Raw genomic sequence first — 15,908 nt, 5'->3', positions numbered from 1 at the left:
TCATAATGTCCATCGTGAGTACGAAAGGCTATTTTCTCAATGTCACTCTCATGCATACGAATTTGGTGGTACCCGGATCGTAAGTCCAATTTTGTGAAGAACTTTACCCCATGTAACTCATCCAACAATTCGTCCACCGCCGGAATCAGAAATCGATCTTTTACGGTGGCGGCATTAAGTTCCCGGTAATCAACGCAAAAACGCCATGTCCCTTCCTTCTTCTTCACCAAAAGCATCGGTGAAGAAAATGGGCTAGAACTAGGCCGAATCACCCCTGCACTGAGCATTTCCTTAACCTGGGCCTCAATTTCATTTTTCTGAGAGTGGGCATATCTATAGGGCCTCACTCGGATTAGGCTTGTGTTGGGCTGGAGGGTTATTTTGTGGTCAATGGCCCGAGAAGGGGGAAGACCAGTGGGTGGGTCAAACAAATTCTAGAATTGACTTATTAAAGACTGGGCTTGGGCTGGGTGGGCTGATGGTATTGTTTGGTCTGGACTGGTGACTAGTTGGAATATTGGTGAGTGCTGCTCCGCCTCCACCAAGGCTAATATTCCGGATTCATCCCGGCACTGGCCATCGTCCACAGTACCATGAAGCACATAGCACTTCCCATGCTCAAAGAAGATCATTACTTTCTCCGCAAAATGCATACCAATAAATCCAAGATTGCTCAACCATTTAACTCCAAAACCAAGTCACACCCTTCGACATGGAGGAGTAAGAAGTCATCAGTGAAAGTATAGGATTGGATATGCACTGTGACTGACCGTGCCGTACCCGCCGGAGTAAGGTGATGGCCCGATGCCGACGTAAATCGGCGGTTGCTCCCCAAGTCAATCGTACCACCAAGTTGCCGAGCAATGGCTGGGTGCAAAAAATTCGATGCGGAACCGCAATCGATAAATAATCGAATAGGTATGCCAGCAATAGATCCCTGCAATATGAGAACCTCACTCATGGAGGATTTTGAAATGGCATGTAATGGCAACACCTCCGGCCCTTTGTCGGACGCATCCAATGTGGGCTGAGCATCATGAAACTCTTGGTGGTCCTCCTCACAAGTTGGTGGCTCTAATAGGGCATAAAAATGGTTCTTACAAACGTGGTTCCGGGAATATTGCTCGTCACAGTTGTCACACAAGCCCTTGGCACGGCGCTCCCTCATTTCGGCGCTTAAAAAGTACGAAATTTGGTTGGATTAGAAGACCTTGGGATGAATTTATTGTGTGGAGGCTGAGTTGTCGGTGGTCCAGGGTGGGTGGGGGTGGTTGTGGAAGAGGAAAAAGTGGAGGGGGACACTGAGGCGCGGCTGGTCACGTGCCATGGCGACAATTTGGGTGATCGGAGGGCAGCCGCTTTGTTGTCCTTGACTTTCGCCTCAAACCGGCGGGCCAGGCGATGTGCATGTGCCAAGGAGCGGGGATCAAATGCCAACACATCATGCCGGATTTCTGGTTTCAGGCCACCGCAAAACATGGGAACCAAATCGGCGTCCGACGAGTTAGGCGCGCGACAAGAAAGCTTGGTGAACTCCGCCACGAATTCATCCACCGTGCCTTCTTGCTGCAGGTGAGAGAGCACCGCCTTGAAGTCGCTGGATGTGCCGGTACCAAAATGGTCGAGCAACGCCGTAACAAATTGTTGCCAAGTAGCGCAGGGGTGGCGCTGCTCGAAGGCATTCATCCAAATCGAAGCAGAGGGACCTAAATGGGAAGAAGCGAGATACACACGTTCATGAAGAGGAACGTTGTAGAAGCGCATATAACGCTCCACCATTGCCATTCAGCCCAATACATCCTTGCCATTAAACCGTGGGAGCTCCACTTTCGGTGCCTTGTAATGCGGCGGTTCCTGGTTTGGAGGTGGGTTGGAATTGTAACGGGGAGGGAACTGTGATGAATTGGGATGTGAAACAAAACCTGGTGGGGTAGATTGGGATGGAGCAGAGAAGCTTGTAAAACCAGGAGGAGGGAGTGGAGTAGTGGTGTGGTTCGGCGTAGTGACCACCGAGTACGTCGTGGTGCTGCTCGACATCCCGGACAGAGGTGATGTTTGGGAAGGAAGGATGGTGGGCGGAAAAGTGGGTTGCTGTGGAGCCGAGAGAGAAGGCCACAGGAGGGGAGGAGGGTGGGGTGTGGAGCTGCCGCTTGACTGGTTCAAGAACAGATCTGTTTGGGGGGATATTTGTGTGCTCGGACGGTAGAAAGCTGCCGCCACAATAGTGTTTTGCAGCGAAGAAATCTGGGCTGAGATCTTGTTCTCAAAGGCAGCCTGAGAAGCTTGGACCTGCTGTGTGAGCTTTTCCATTGAAAGGTGTAGAGCATCATTCTGATCTTGCAAGAACTCGACTGTATTTTGGAAGTTGGGAAACTGGGTGTTAGCAGAGGAGTTAGAGGAAGAGGGAAGAACAGAGCCAGAAGGTGGTGGTGGGTGAGGAGGGTCAGCTAACGCAGTGGAAAATGGTAAGGAAGGAGGTTGTTGGTGAAGGTTACGCATCATGGAACGGTACTGGCTCTAGATACCAATGTTAGGCTCACACTCTTTGGGGATTAAATCTAGGTTGGTTGATTGAAGAAGAATTGAGTTGCAGGACATGAAAATACTGAAAATAGATGCAGAAGACGATAAAGGCAGAAATAATACTGGATAGTTGTTCATTATTCTCTCTACTAGCACAAGGCTATTACATATATATCTCATAAGTGGACTAAACGATAGATATGCCAAAACAGTGGGCTAAAAGAGAAGTGAGACCCAACATTTTTGTTCAACAAAGAAAATAGAGAGTTTGAGAGACACGAATGGATGAGTTTAGGAGAGAGAAAAAAATTGGGTGGGTGGTTGTGAAACAATAGGGTTAATGAGTGGTACACTTGTAATAATTTAAAATTTAAAGGGTAGAGTTTTTGTTCGGCTCCTTATTTATCAGAATTCCAAATTAGGGACCCTCATTAACATTTTAAGTATTTAAATGCCCTTAATTATCAAAATCCCATTTAAAAATGTAAATTTTGATCGAATTGCTAATAAGTGAAAATATGTTAAACCAAAACCTTAGCACAAAAGTTTGAGTCATGCACACCCACTTTTGTTATAAATTTAATTATAGCTATAAAGTAAATCGTTTTGTGGCTACTGTCTAAAATATATACTCGTTTAGTAAATAATATTAAATAACAAATTACAATACTTTTGATTTTAACTTCTCTCTGCTTTTATTAATACTATCAAAGTGTAATACATGCACACTACTTATAAGTACATCTACAACCGAGGCCATCAAGTATCATAAGAATTTCAAGTACTAGATCATCAGTGGTAGAATTTGAAGTATCACATATTTTTTTAGTCATAGTGACCGGCCAAGTGCACACTATTGGTGAGCAGCGGAAGATGAGGCATGCACTAGTTGTCGACAAAACGGGCATCTACAAACTGAGCTCATTTGAAACCATGTTTCAATGCATATCGCATGAAAAAAATGCGAGCACGGCAAGCGACAAACTTGACGATGAATGCTCGTTTGAAAGTCCTCCAGGCATATAGAACAGTCTTCGGCTTTCAAACAATCACTTTTCATTCTTTGAACATGATTAGAGCTTAAATCAACCATCTCATCTGTTCCTGAGTGAAGGGGAATCGACATGACAAAGGTATCCATGCTAATGAAAAGCCTCACATTTGTAACCCCATCATTAACCGGGTGTAGCCTACTTGATCTCCGAACCGGCCACAACGCCTTAAGCCATCTAGACACCTTGAACATCATGAAAACTCTTCAATAACAAGTAAACTATAGCTAACACGGATGCTAGGTACCCCTATCTATACATCTTTCTAAAATTCTCCTTTCCTTCTCCTTTAGGCAATCCAACGGGAAGTAGGAAACGTAGGCTGATTAGGAAAAAAAAACACACAAACAGCTTTCCTATTTATTATACAAGACGACGCACAAATCAGAGTCGTATAATTATGCACGTGAGCGGCACGTGACCTAGAAGGGTTTTGTAGCTCCTCTCTGAGACTTTAAACCCCTGAATCAGATTCCGGCTACATTTTTTTCAGTGAGGACCAAAAAAGAGCGATGTGGCTCGCCGGTCGCGCATTTAGGGCATCTTCGGGTGCGAAATGTAGTGGGGATGGTTTGATTAGAGCCGCAACGGCGTCGTTTTCGAGGTACTTTTCTCAGGAACGCGCCGAGAATTTGAGGAAGATAAACCCTAAGGTGAGTTTTCCGGAGGCGAATACAATTGCGAGGGATCTATACGACGTCGTCAAGCAACATGGACCTATCACCATCCCCAATACTTGGGCTCAAGCCAAGGTTGTATCTTTTGCTACCCCCTTTTAAAGAATCCCCATTTTAGTGTTTTGTGATAGAAAATGCGAAGTTTGGGTTTTTATTTATTTATTTATTTTGTTTGTGTGTTTTGATGTGTATGATTCTACTAAAGCTTGCACATTTTTGGCTGGACCCATTTGCCCATTTGGTCATTTGTCATTTCCAGTCCGTTTGGTCTGTGGAGTGTGAGATTTTATCAAATGCTCAAGTGTGGGATTTGTGTTGTGGGTGATTGGGTTTTATGTTATTGTAGAATGGATTGAATTGAAGGGTTCAGGAAGATTGTAATGTGTTGAATCACATCTCACACAATTTTTTAGATGATATAATGGTGTTGTCATTCACTAGAGTAATATAGTTTCAATCTTAACTATAGGAGGTTGCTTAGTCATACTTACCTGATTATTGAAGAGCTGGTGTTAGCTCTAGTTTAGTTATACACTTATTCTGATGAATAGAATTGCAAGATTGTTTAGCTATGGGTTTGTTTCCAGCCTGATATATAGTTCTCGAGCTTAAAGTAAAAACATTTTCAGGCTGACCATACTTTCGTCTTGTTGCTGTTGTTGACTCTGAAGTGTAGACATTGTAACTCTTTAGTTGTTATATGAAGCCAGGGAGCTTATACAGTTATACTGTCTATGATAGTGCAAATTTTCTTTGGTGCGTACTGCATTTACAATTATCAAACTGATAAATGTTTCACCCTCTTGTTTTCTTTGATATGCCTGCTATCTTGTCCTCACTGTCCTAGAGCTGTTTTTTTAAACAACATTGCCTTAAGGATGAATCAAATTCTTCTTTTTTTATAGGTTCATGGTTCTGATCACGTCCTTTTGAATTTGAAATAATCAGGAGTCTGGTGTCAGTGGATTGAATAGCAAAACACACATGAAGATAATGCTCAAATGGATGAGAGGAAGGAAGATGCTGAAGCTGTTTCCCAACCAAGTTGGTTCAAACAAAATTTTTTTGTTATGTACACTACCTGAAGACCCTCATGTTACTGAGTTTATAAAATCTACTGCAGTAAAAGTGCAGTCTAAGAAGCCTTCCTCCAAGAAGAAAAAGCAAAAGCAAAGGAGGTAGCTCTGTGTCATAGCATCTGCTTCAGGCTGGGACCTGTCTGCTTCATATAAACCATTGCGATTCCAGTGCTCCTTTTGGTTGGATGAGAAATTGATCACTTAGCTTCGCCCCTTTTCACAATGCATTTCTTATTGTAGCTTACTTTGTATTGTTTAGGATGACAAGTTGGAATATCTAGAATAATGTTGGTGGCAGATGTTATTTTGAATTTTAGCACGACTGAATTTCAATGTTTGTCTTACGATCGCTCTCAATAGACTGTAGAGTGGATTGCACAATCTTTGTTTTATTGATCTAAGAACAGTGAATGTTTAGATTCAGAGCTGGAGTATGTCTGTGGTAATGTGGGAGCAAGGTTAAAAGTGAAGATGAACAGCCTTATAGTGTGACTGATTTTAGCTACTGGAAAACAAGCACTTTTGTGGGGAAATTTCCAATTTGGGCCAACGTTGTGTTTCCACTTATTTTATCAGGTATAACTTTGTTGTGTCAGACATCTATTCTCAACTGACTACATATTTCATTGGCTCTATAATTTACTAATTTAGAGTAGAAGACCGGAGCTTCTTCCCTTCACCATGTATAACACATCGTTTTATAGCAGCCTCTATCTAGTATAATATGACTTTTCCTTTTTTCTAATAGAGTGTGTAATACACGCTCCAAATTCTTTAGTCAAAACAAACAATTGACTCAAACTAGTGACTATAGTGCTACCACAGTAGTAGGTTTGCTGAAAATGAACGAATTTTCGGTAGAAGACTACCTCTATACCTCACACCATATCGTATTGGATGACGTTTTTCTTTTGATGATGTCGTAAAGGATGACGATTTATACTAGATACTAGATAGAGGCTGCTATAAAACGATAGAGACACGATAGAGTCGTAATAAGTGCCAAGTAACGTCGAGTTGGGTTTGTCTCTCATACAAAGACGAGAGAGCTCTCTCTCTGTCCATAGCTTTGGGTAAGCGAACACGCACTGTTTCAGTTTCATGTTGATGTCAAAGCTATTTGTATCTGAAAGACCGTTGTCTGATCTTTTTATCATATATTAGCTTTGTAAAACATGAAAAGCCTTGTTTTCGTGTGGTTTAGACAGTCTTTCACTATTTGGGTATCAGTGGAACAACAAAAAGATCCAATCTTTTCCCAAATATTAGACACCCAGTTGATGTGTAGTCGGTAGTTAACAAGTCACATAACAGTCACTTTAGTTGGTATTCAGAATCTGTTGTATTGCAAAATGTTCTATAATAAAGATCAGTCAATTTGAGACGGAATGCCCAATCATTTATAGCTTTATCCTAATGGAATCTATGTTTGGTTGCTGTGTGTTTATAGGTATTAGTCAGCAATGAGTGAAAAGGGGAATTGCATTGGATATGCTGCAAGGGATCCATCTGGGGTTCTATCACATTATGAGTTTAGCCGCAGGTGTGTTTTCGAGTCATTTTTACTCTATAAAAGTTGCACCGATTTCATAATTATCGTCAATCGTGGAAAGATTAAATAGAAAGCCCTTTTCTTGAAGCATTACACTCTTTTAAATTATAGTGGTCTTCGATTATTGAATGTAATGCAGTTAAGCTGTGATGACAAACGACTTCAGATAGAATTGAGGATATGATTTAAAACGAAATTGTCATTGTTAGGCCGTAGTATAACTCTCAGAGTGTTGATTATCTAGAGCAGTTGCATCTAGTAGGTGATCATGTCGACTTTGTGAATTACTCATTTTTTATTTGTCTGGGAATCTAACTTCAGGGATATTGGAACCGAGGATGTTTCCGTTAGAATCACTCATTGCGGAGTTTGTTATGCTGATGTGATTTGGACCAGAAATAAGCATGGAGACTCAAAGTACCCTTTAGTGCCTGGGTATGCAGACTGACTGACTACCATATATTGTTGCTGCTGTATTTCTGTCTAAAACATTTTTGTTTTTTGTTTTTTTTATGCAGACACGAGATTGCAGGTATTGTAAAAGAGGTAGGTTCAAATGTTCAGCGGTTTAAAGTTGGTGACCGTGTTGGAGTGGGAACGTATGTTAACTCATGCAGAGATTGTGAGTATTGCAATGATGGACTTGAAGTTCAGTGCGTAAAGGGATCAGTTTTTACCTTTAATGGTGTTGATGCTGATGGTACAGTTACCAAAGGGGGATACTCTAGTCATATAGTTGTTCATGATAGGTATGAAGTTTATTGCTACAGACTGTTTCCATCCTTTGATATAGTTGTACTTAAAGTTCTGCTGCTTTTAACCTAATACCTACTCATGTTAAAGGTACTGCTACAAGATACCTGATAACTACCCCTTGGCCTCAGCTGCACCTTTGCTCTGTGCCGGAATTACTGTTTATGCTCCCATGATGCGCCATAAGATGAACAACCCAGGTAAATCTCTAGGCGTGATTGGGCTTGGTGGTCTCGGTCACATGGCAGTGAAGTTTGGAAAGGCATTTGGTTTGAATGTAACAATTTTCAGCACGAGCATATCCAAGAAAGAGGAAGCCTTAAGTCAGCTTGGTGCCGATAAATTTGTGCTCTCATCTGACCAAGAGCAGATGAAGGTAAGCAACATTCTCATAAAGCAACTTTCTTTTACCTGACCAAATCTGGTGATCTATTCTTGTTATGGTATTTATTAAGGGATTTTTTTTTGTCATGAAGCCGCTTTTTTTGTTTTTCACCTGACCACAAAGAAATAGTGAAATTGACTATCCATGCATTTCTTGTTCATTTTTCGGCCTTTTGTTATGCAGGCCTTGGTGAAGTCGCTTGACTTTATAGTTGACACAGCATCTGGTGATCACCCATTTGATCCATACATGGCATTGTTGAAGACTGGTGGAACATTTGTCTTGGTGGGATTTCCCAGTGAAGTCAAATTCAGCCCTGCAAACCTTAATCTAGGTATTTTGGCATTTTCAAATGATAGAAATTATAGTTTTCATATATCCAACTCTTACAAGGATAGTGATTTTAATTTCATCTACATTTTGACAGGTATGAGAACCATTTCAGGTAGTCTAACGGGTGGAACAAAGGATACACAAGAAATGATAGATTTTTGTGCCGCTCATGGAATCCACCCAATGATTGAAGTAATTCCAATTCAATATGCAAATGAAGCTATTGACAGGCTTACAAAGAGAGATGTGAAATACCGATTTGTGATTGACATTGAAAACTCCCTGAAATGATACCATGGAAGATAAGCAGAATTTCAAAGTATCTAGTAAAATAAGATAAGCAGAATTTTTCCTCTTTGATTTTGTTGTCTAGTTAGAACTTTACAAGGCGGTGTGTTTAGGGTGAGAATTCCTTGAGAAACTTGTTATTGGCATTGAACTTCTGCATAATTTGATAGAGAGAACCGAGACTATGTGAAAAAACATCAAATTTCTAATGGGATTGATATTCTGAATCATGCTATTGCTAACACAAACTTTTCATTGTTATCAACTGTTCTTAGGTTGGGACTGCCTGTTCTGTAGTTACAGGATTCGTCACTTTAATATCGTTCAGCGTAATGGCGACCACCTTATCCTCATTAAGTACTCCCTTTTCATCTGTGACTGCAGCAACAAGTCCATCTTTCTTCTTTCCCCATAGGAAACAGTAAAGACCAACGATAATGATAATAGCTCCGATTAAGCTGCAAATAACCCAAATTTATTTGACTTTTCATGATATTTTATCAAATTGTGAAGTAGCAAGACAGAAGAACAGAATAGTTCACCTGCCGACATGAGATCGCTCAGCAAAAGCAAATGCTGAGAACAATGCGACAATAATGACTTGCAGGGGACTAAACATAGCTGTAAACACCGGCCCCTTGTAGCTGATGCACCAAGTTTGCAGGTAATAGACTAATGCTGAGCTCACAACTCCCTATTACAAAAGAAATAAGCGTATGAAAACAAATGGAATGAAATATATATATGGTACTAGGCCGAATGAAATATATTTAAGTACTCAATGGTTCAGATCAAAATATGAACAAAAGATAAACAGATACAAAAGAAAACACTCACACTGTAGACAATGGTTAAAAGTTGCACATTCGACTCAAGTCGCCATGAAGCTTGATCTCTTGCGAAAAACAAAGCAACAATGGAAGATTGCAATGATGCGAAAAAGCATATCAGGGTGGTCAGTGACAATGGAGCTGGGTAGACTTTGGAGACCACAGCCTGTGAGCCAAAGAAACCACAAGTCCATGTTGAAAAACCACTTAATCTACTATATAGAGATATCATCTGAAATCAAGGATTTAATCACCTGGAGAATCAGCCATGAACACCATACTATATGACTAATCAGAATTAGAGCAGAACCCTTGATCCAGTTTTCGTCGCCATGCTTCAACTGAGTGCTATATATACTGATCAGTGGCCTCTCAACAAAACTCTTGAATAGGTACCCTTTCCAGAAAGTGAACATTAGAGAACCACCAATGCAAAGAAGTGTGCCAACGACCTTTGCTTGACCTCTGACACTTCTTATATTCAAATACTCCATCCTGCATGAGAACAAGTAGTTGATCACCTGCTTAGGCTTGAAAATTTTTCGAATATATTTTCAGTTTGTCTATAGTACATCAATGGATCAGCATCAACTAGACCAACTCCATACTGTAGTAGACTGACTCCATGTAATGGTTGACTATCATCGTCTGGCCTTGAGCTAGTCCACAAGTGCATGGAGCTAGTCTACAAGTGCATGGAGCTGGTGTAGGATGTATTAACAAAGTAAAGCACAGTAGACTGTTAAACCTTCATTGCTACACAATATTACTTTGAACATGCATAAGCACAAGCACAGAACCAAACATATCTGCAATGGCTTAATTCATATTATTTGAGAATTAAGGAAAGATGGATTTACGCTATGTGTGTAGAGACTATACCGAAGCAAAACTGCCATTAGAAATGTCAATGTTGGGACTACATTACTCAAGGCGCAAGCAACTGTGGGGGAGGTGTACGTTAAACCAGTGTAGTACACATTTAAATGGATGGTAGTCCCGAATAATGTCAGCACAAATACTTTTGCAGCTATTGAAAATGAGAGTGAGGGTCTCTGCTTCCTGGTTTGCAAAATTCACTGTAGTATTAGTTTTCTCTGTTCCTTAGCAACAATATGAGTCTGAAAATATGCAAAAATATACAGCTTACTTTTCAAGAACATAAGCAAATGGTGCTAGCAAAAACATGGCCAGAACATGCCTATAAACCACAAAGACAACTGGCTTGAGACCTTCCTCAAGAGAAAGTTTAACGAGGACGCTTGATCCACCATAGGCTAGCTGAACCAGTATCATTACCAAGTAGTATCTGCAACCCTCCATGTTTATATGAACTGCTATGATGGAATCTATTAATAACTTTACTAACAAGTTTCAGTTAGTTGGTTTTTATAGTAGCGAAGGATCAACCAGAACCACACCTTCTAAGTACCACTCTTTTTAGTTAGAAAAAAAGGTTCAAAAACAATTAACTAAATAGCTAGTGGAATTCACATGCAACTCACCTTAAAATAAAAAAGGATTCAAAAAACAGAATAGAGAAACACTTGGATTGTACAACTCTTTCAGAATAATTTTTGGGGAATTTTCCATTTAGTGCACACTGAGGTGTTGTCCAGATTTTGGTACAGATGCACTACAAAATTACGTCAAAATTTTCTTCCACAATGGAGGACACTGATTAGGAGGTGAATTCGATTGTCGGACTTCCTACTGTCCTGTTGTTTAGTTAGGTTTAGGTTGGGATGTGATATCTGCACTGACAGCGAGCAACTGCACTTCATTTTGAGAAATTACTGATATTTATATAGCTTCAGGGCTGGCCTCAATATATATTTGCTAGTTAAGTTTAGAGTTTAGAGTGGAAATTCCTTGTTCTATATATGGTGTATCAGTTAGTGCTGTGAACAAGATTTTCCCCGAATCAATTTGTTCAATACCATCAGTAGCTTGAGATTTTTAGAGATGCAAGTGATGATGTTTTGTATTATGCAGACACATGCAAGCTTTTTTTTTTTCTTTTTCTGTGCATGTTGGTATCAGACGTATGGTTGCTTACTGCTATACAACACTAATTATTGCTCAAGATTGTATTGTTTTCTTTAGACTTTTGGCACTCACAACTTAAATCCTGGATAAACTAATTAGTGGATATGCTAATCACCAGATGAAAACATGTGCAACTTCCACTCTAATCCACTCCCACAAAAGAAGGTTGCTTATATCAGTATGCCACCTCAAGCTGAACAAATACCAGCTTAATAGTTAGTGAGGTGTGACTATGGTTTTAATCAGCTCTAATTGGATAAGAACTACTGTAGGTGCTCATGGATTATGAGTAATGCTCACATTTCTTGTAGTGAGAGGAAAAGATTGACGAAAAACTAATAACCAATAGGCTCATCCGATATGAAATTTGCATTCAATAGAATCAGCATCAGCATCTTTAAAATGGATACCAATTTGCACAATCAAAAACCATTTGCTAATAGAACCACATCGGCTTATAACTAAATATAATAAACCATGAATATAAACAAAGACCTCTCATCAAAATCTCCTATTAAGAAACGGAAAGAGGGCCAAATTCGGAGAAGGTGATTCAGTCCTCTCCAGCTATGATTGAAGTGCTTCTATGAAAATAAAGCAATTACACGGTTTAGACTTTATATTAATATGTGTAACAGAGATCAAAATTTAAGTGCTTCTATGAAAATAAAGCAATTACACGGTTTAGACTTTATATTAATATGTGTAACAGAGATCAAAATTTATGTTCTTACTATCTGCCTAGGAAGCACGAAAATGCAGGGGAAAATGCATTTCCCGCTTCCGAAGCGAAACCATTACGGAACCGCAATGGAACCGCGTTTTAAAAAAAAAGTGTTTTAGAAATGCGAGTTTCCGATAAAATAAGTGTTTTTAATATATATTTTTTTCTAAAAAATAAAAGGCTAAACCTATCTCCGTCGAGTCAAATGACTTATTTCGACATATTTTTGACCTCTCGCCCAGTCATCGACCCTCCCTTCCTCTTGTTGATACTTAGCTCTCTTATTATATTTGTGTTATTTTCGAATGTAGAATACTAAATTATTTAAGTTATTTGAGACTTTGAGTTACTTAAACTAAAAATTTGTTATTATGTTTATTTTTGTGTATAATATATATATATAATTTTTATTTCGACGTTTTCAAAACGCATTCGCTTCTTAAAAAAATTGAAAAAAAACGCTTCCACGTACCTGTACCCGATTCCGTGCAGCCTAGTTGTCTGCTATCATATTGAGTGTCATTTTCTTTGATGTAAAAGAAAAAAGTTCATATGGAATGTTTAAACTCTATTTGTAAATTAATTTGGATTCGATCAACAGCATATTAATGTGTTTAAGAGATTATGTGGATAAACATGAATTTCATAGAGGGCTTTGTGACTCATGCTAAAACAAAATTTTCTTTTACATCAATTGTTCTTATGATTGTCCTTCATCTAGTTTCTAGTTTCAGGCTTCATCACTGTATCGACCATTCATGGATATGCCACCATTAAGTACTCCTTTTTCATTCTCGGTGAGATCAGCAATAGCTCCATCTTTGTTCTTTCCCCATAGCACGCAGTAAAGACCAACGATGATGAGACATGCTCCAATCAAGCTGAAAATATTTCTAGATGAGATTATTTATGACAAGCAGAAAGTAATAGTACTATCAAGCTTACAAGACGCAACTGGGAAGTTGTATCAATATGGAACATAAAAGAAAGTAATTTACCTTCCTAAGTGAATTCGCTCTGCGAAAGCAATGGCCGAGAAGATTGCCACAATAATAACTTGTAGGGGACTAAACATAGCTGCAAATACTGGTCCCTTATGTCTGATGCACCATGTTTGCAGGTAATAGACTACTGCTGAGACCACAACTCCCTAATACAAAAGAATCAGATTGAGAGAAATTGAGGAAATATATAGTAGTGACAAAATCAAGCCTCACTTGTCTTACTGTTTGATTGGAAACTTATAATCCCCCACATTAAAACAATACTGAATCCAACTACTGAAACGTTCAGATCCACATTTGGGAAGATTCCATATATACAATAAAGTACACAAAAGAAGACACTCACACTGAAGACGATGGTTAAAAGTTTCAAATCCCACTCAAGTCTCCATGAGGCTGGATTTCTTGCAAAGAACAAGGCAACAAGGGAAGATTGCAATGATGCAAAAAAGCAGATTAGGGTGGTTAGTGACAATGGAGCAGGGTACGCTTTGGAGACTACCGCCTGCAGCGAGCAAGATAACCATATGGTCTAGTTGATCTATAAACTATCCACTAAATTTTGATGTAAATAGAAATGTCATTTGAAATCGAAGATTTATTTACCTGGAGGATTAGCCATGAACTCCATGCTACATGACTAGTGAGAATGAGGGCCGAACCCTTGATCCAGTTTTCCTTACCATGCTTCATCTCAGTGTTATATGCATTGATAAGTGGCTTCTCAACAAAAGCCTTGAATAGGTAACCTTCTTTCCAGAAAGTAAAAATAAGAGAACCAACAACGCAGACTAGTGTGCCAAACACCTTTGCTTTACCTCTCCGACTTCTAATCTTCAACTTCTCCATCCTGTATAAAAGCAAGAAAACTCTGAACAGGAAAGTACATGTGCTCAATTGTGCCTAAAGCTATGTTGCATTATTCTTCGATTTTATTACATTTCCGATATTCTAAACATCAAGCTTTTATCACAATGTGAGTAGAGAACATACCGAAAGAGAACCGCCAATACAAACGTCAAGCTTGGGACTACATTACCCAGTGCGCAAGCAACTGTGGGGGGAATATATGATAGACCGGCATAGTATACATTGAGATGGATGGTAGTCCCAAATAATGCAAGCAAAAATGTTTTTGCAGCTGTTGAAATTGACAGTTCAGGTCTCTGCTTCCTGCTTTGCAAATTCATTCTAGTATTGATTAATTTCTGCGGTTCCTTAATAGCACATAACCACATCAAAAATGTTTAGAACGTAGAGCTCACCTCTCAATAATGTAAGCAAATGGTGCTAACAAAAGCATGGCTATAACATGCCTATAAACCGCAAAGACAATTGGATCGAGGCCTTGCAATAGAGAAAATTTTGTGAGGATACTTGATGCACCATAGGATAGCTGAGCAAATACCATTGCCAGGTAGTAACTGCAGCCCTCCATGCCCTCCGTATGTACTTGCATGCTATAATTCAAAATGGATCACTTTGCTTCAAGTTTATAGTACTGAAGGAACACATCCTACCATTCCCTCTAGGGTAATACTCTTCAAGTCTATAGTTAAAACTAAAGTGGGAAAGCAAAAAGAATTTACATAGGTACCGGAATTCACAATCAGTTAACCAATGATGCAATTATGCTTAATGTCCCTGAATGAAACAGAAATGAACTCATCTTACTCAAATCAGGTTCCTGAATTAAACAGAATTTAACTTGCAGGGATGGTGCAACTCTTTTGGAGCAAATTCTGGGGCATTTTCATGTGCACATTGTTTTCATCATGTGGTTTTGTCCAGATTTTGGTACAAAGGAAAAGAATGCGGAAAAAAGTAACAAAGAAAGCTGATGTAAATTTTGACTCCGGCAGACAAAGGTAGTTACCTAATTCATCAAAGTCAAACTAAAATCCAAAACTTTTAAAATGGAGCAACGTTTTGCAAGTGGAGAATCACATCGATTCATTATTAGAATATATTATCAGAATTTCTTACGAAAGTTCCCTGGTGTAAAATTTTTTCCACACATATCAGTTGTTCTCATGAACATGTCCTTTCACTAATAACAGGTTTTCTCGCTTGAATATCAATCAAGGAATGGCAAGTACTTTATCATTGTTCTCCTTTTCCATTCTGTGTGGGTTCATCAACAAGACCATCTTGCTTCTTTCCCCATATCACACAGTAAAGGCCAACGACAATGAGGAATGCTCCGACCAGGCTGCAAATAGTTCAATCAGTTTATGCATTTGCTTAACAAAAACTGAAAAAAGAAAAAGAAAGAAAAGGAAGCGACATGGACACGAACAATGTGATTGTGTTCTTCAGTTTACCTGACAACGTAAAGCCGCTCCGCAAAAGCAACTGCCGAGAACATTGCCACTATAATGACCTGTAGAGGACTAAACATAGCCGCAAAAACTGGTCCCTTGTGACTGATGCACCACGCTTGCAGGTAATAGACTAGTGCTGACAATACAATTCCCTGAATATGTAGTAGTTAGAGCTTAACCTTGCTGATGATTGGGAATTTGGGATATGCTATTAACCAATTTGAGCTCTATGCTTGGTATAATCGCAAGATTGCCGAGATTGAAGAGCTCAAACCCACATTTTAACAACAATCCAATCATTGGTTTTCAGATCACTGTCTGGATGGATATACAAG

At 39.4% G+C, this 15,908-nt stretch overlaps 4 protein-coding genes across 4 annotated transcripts; 2 read left to right on the top strand and 2 right to left on the bottom strand.

Annotated features, from left to right (window-relative positions):
* Window positions 1-1,785: 1,785 nt before the first annotated feature.
* On the bottom strand, window positions 1,786-2,499 carry LOC126794180 (uncharacterized). Its single transcript, XM_050520838.1, has one exon. It carries the CDS (start codon window positions 2,497-2,499, stop codon window positions 1,786-1,788), a length of 714 nt encoding a protein of 237 aa, XP_050376795.1.
* Window positions 2,500-4,047: 1,548 nt separating this feature from the next.
* LOC126795009 (uncharacterized) lies at window positions 4,048-5,645 on the top strand. The gene is made up of 2 exons (XM_050521817.1): window positions 4,048-4,327; window positions 5,201-5,645. Exons 1-2 carry the CDS (start codon window positions 4,088-4,090, stop codon window positions 5,432-5,434), a joined length of 474 nt encoding a protein of 157 aa, XP_050377774.1. The 5' UTR covers window positions 4,048-4,087; the 3' UTR covers window positions 5,435-5,645.
* A 690-nt stretch (window positions 5,646-6,335) lies between these two features.
* On the top strand, window positions 6,336-8,859 carry LOC126796510 (probable cinnamyl alcohol dehydrogenase 1). The gene is made up of 7 exons (XM_050523351.1): window positions 6,336-6,404; window positions 6,782-6,874; window positions 7,205-7,318; window positions 7,402-7,632; window positions 7,727-8,012; window positions 8,205-8,355; window positions 8,449-8,859. The coding sequence occupies exons 2-7, from the start codon at window positions 6,795-6,797 to the stop codon at window positions 8,643-8,645; spliced, it is 1,059 nt and encodes a 352-aa protein (XP_050379308.1). The 5' UTR covers window positions 6,336-6,404; window positions 6,782-6,794; the 3' UTR covers window positions 8,646-8,859.
* On the bottom strand, window positions 8,694-15,886 carry LOC126794179 (uncharacterized). Its single transcript, XM_050520837.1, has 14 exons — window positions 15,574-15,886; window positions 15,349-15,461; window positions 14,515-14,709; window positions 14,243-14,440; window positions 13,856-14,099; window positions 13,596-13,754; window positions 13,244-13,395; window positions 12,999-13,126; window positions 10,623-10,821; window positions 10,355-10,534; window positions 9,727-9,967; window positions 9,480-9,638; window positions 9,185-9,336; window positions 8,694-9,100 (listed from the first exon to the last, which is right to left on the bottom strand). The coding sequence occupies exons 2-14, from the start codon at window positions 15,354-15,356 to the stop codon at window positions 8,914-8,916; spliced, it is 2,202 nt and encodes a 733-aa protein (XP_050376794.1). The 5' UTR covers window positions 15,357-15,461; window positions 15,574-15,886; the 3' UTR covers window positions 8,694-8,913.
* Window positions 15,887-15,908: the final 22 nt, after the last annotated feature.

Source organism: Argentina anserina, chromosome 5, assembly GCF_933775445.1.
Source record: "Argentina anserina chromosome 5, drPotAnse1.1, whole genome shotgun sequence".
Lineage (NCBI taxonomy): Eukaryota > Viridiplantae > Streptophyta > Magnoliopsida > Rosales > Rosaceae > Argentina > Argentina anserina.
The sequence above is the reverse complement of the archived record's forward strand: the minus strand, read 5'-3'. Positions and strand labels throughout refer to the sequence as shown.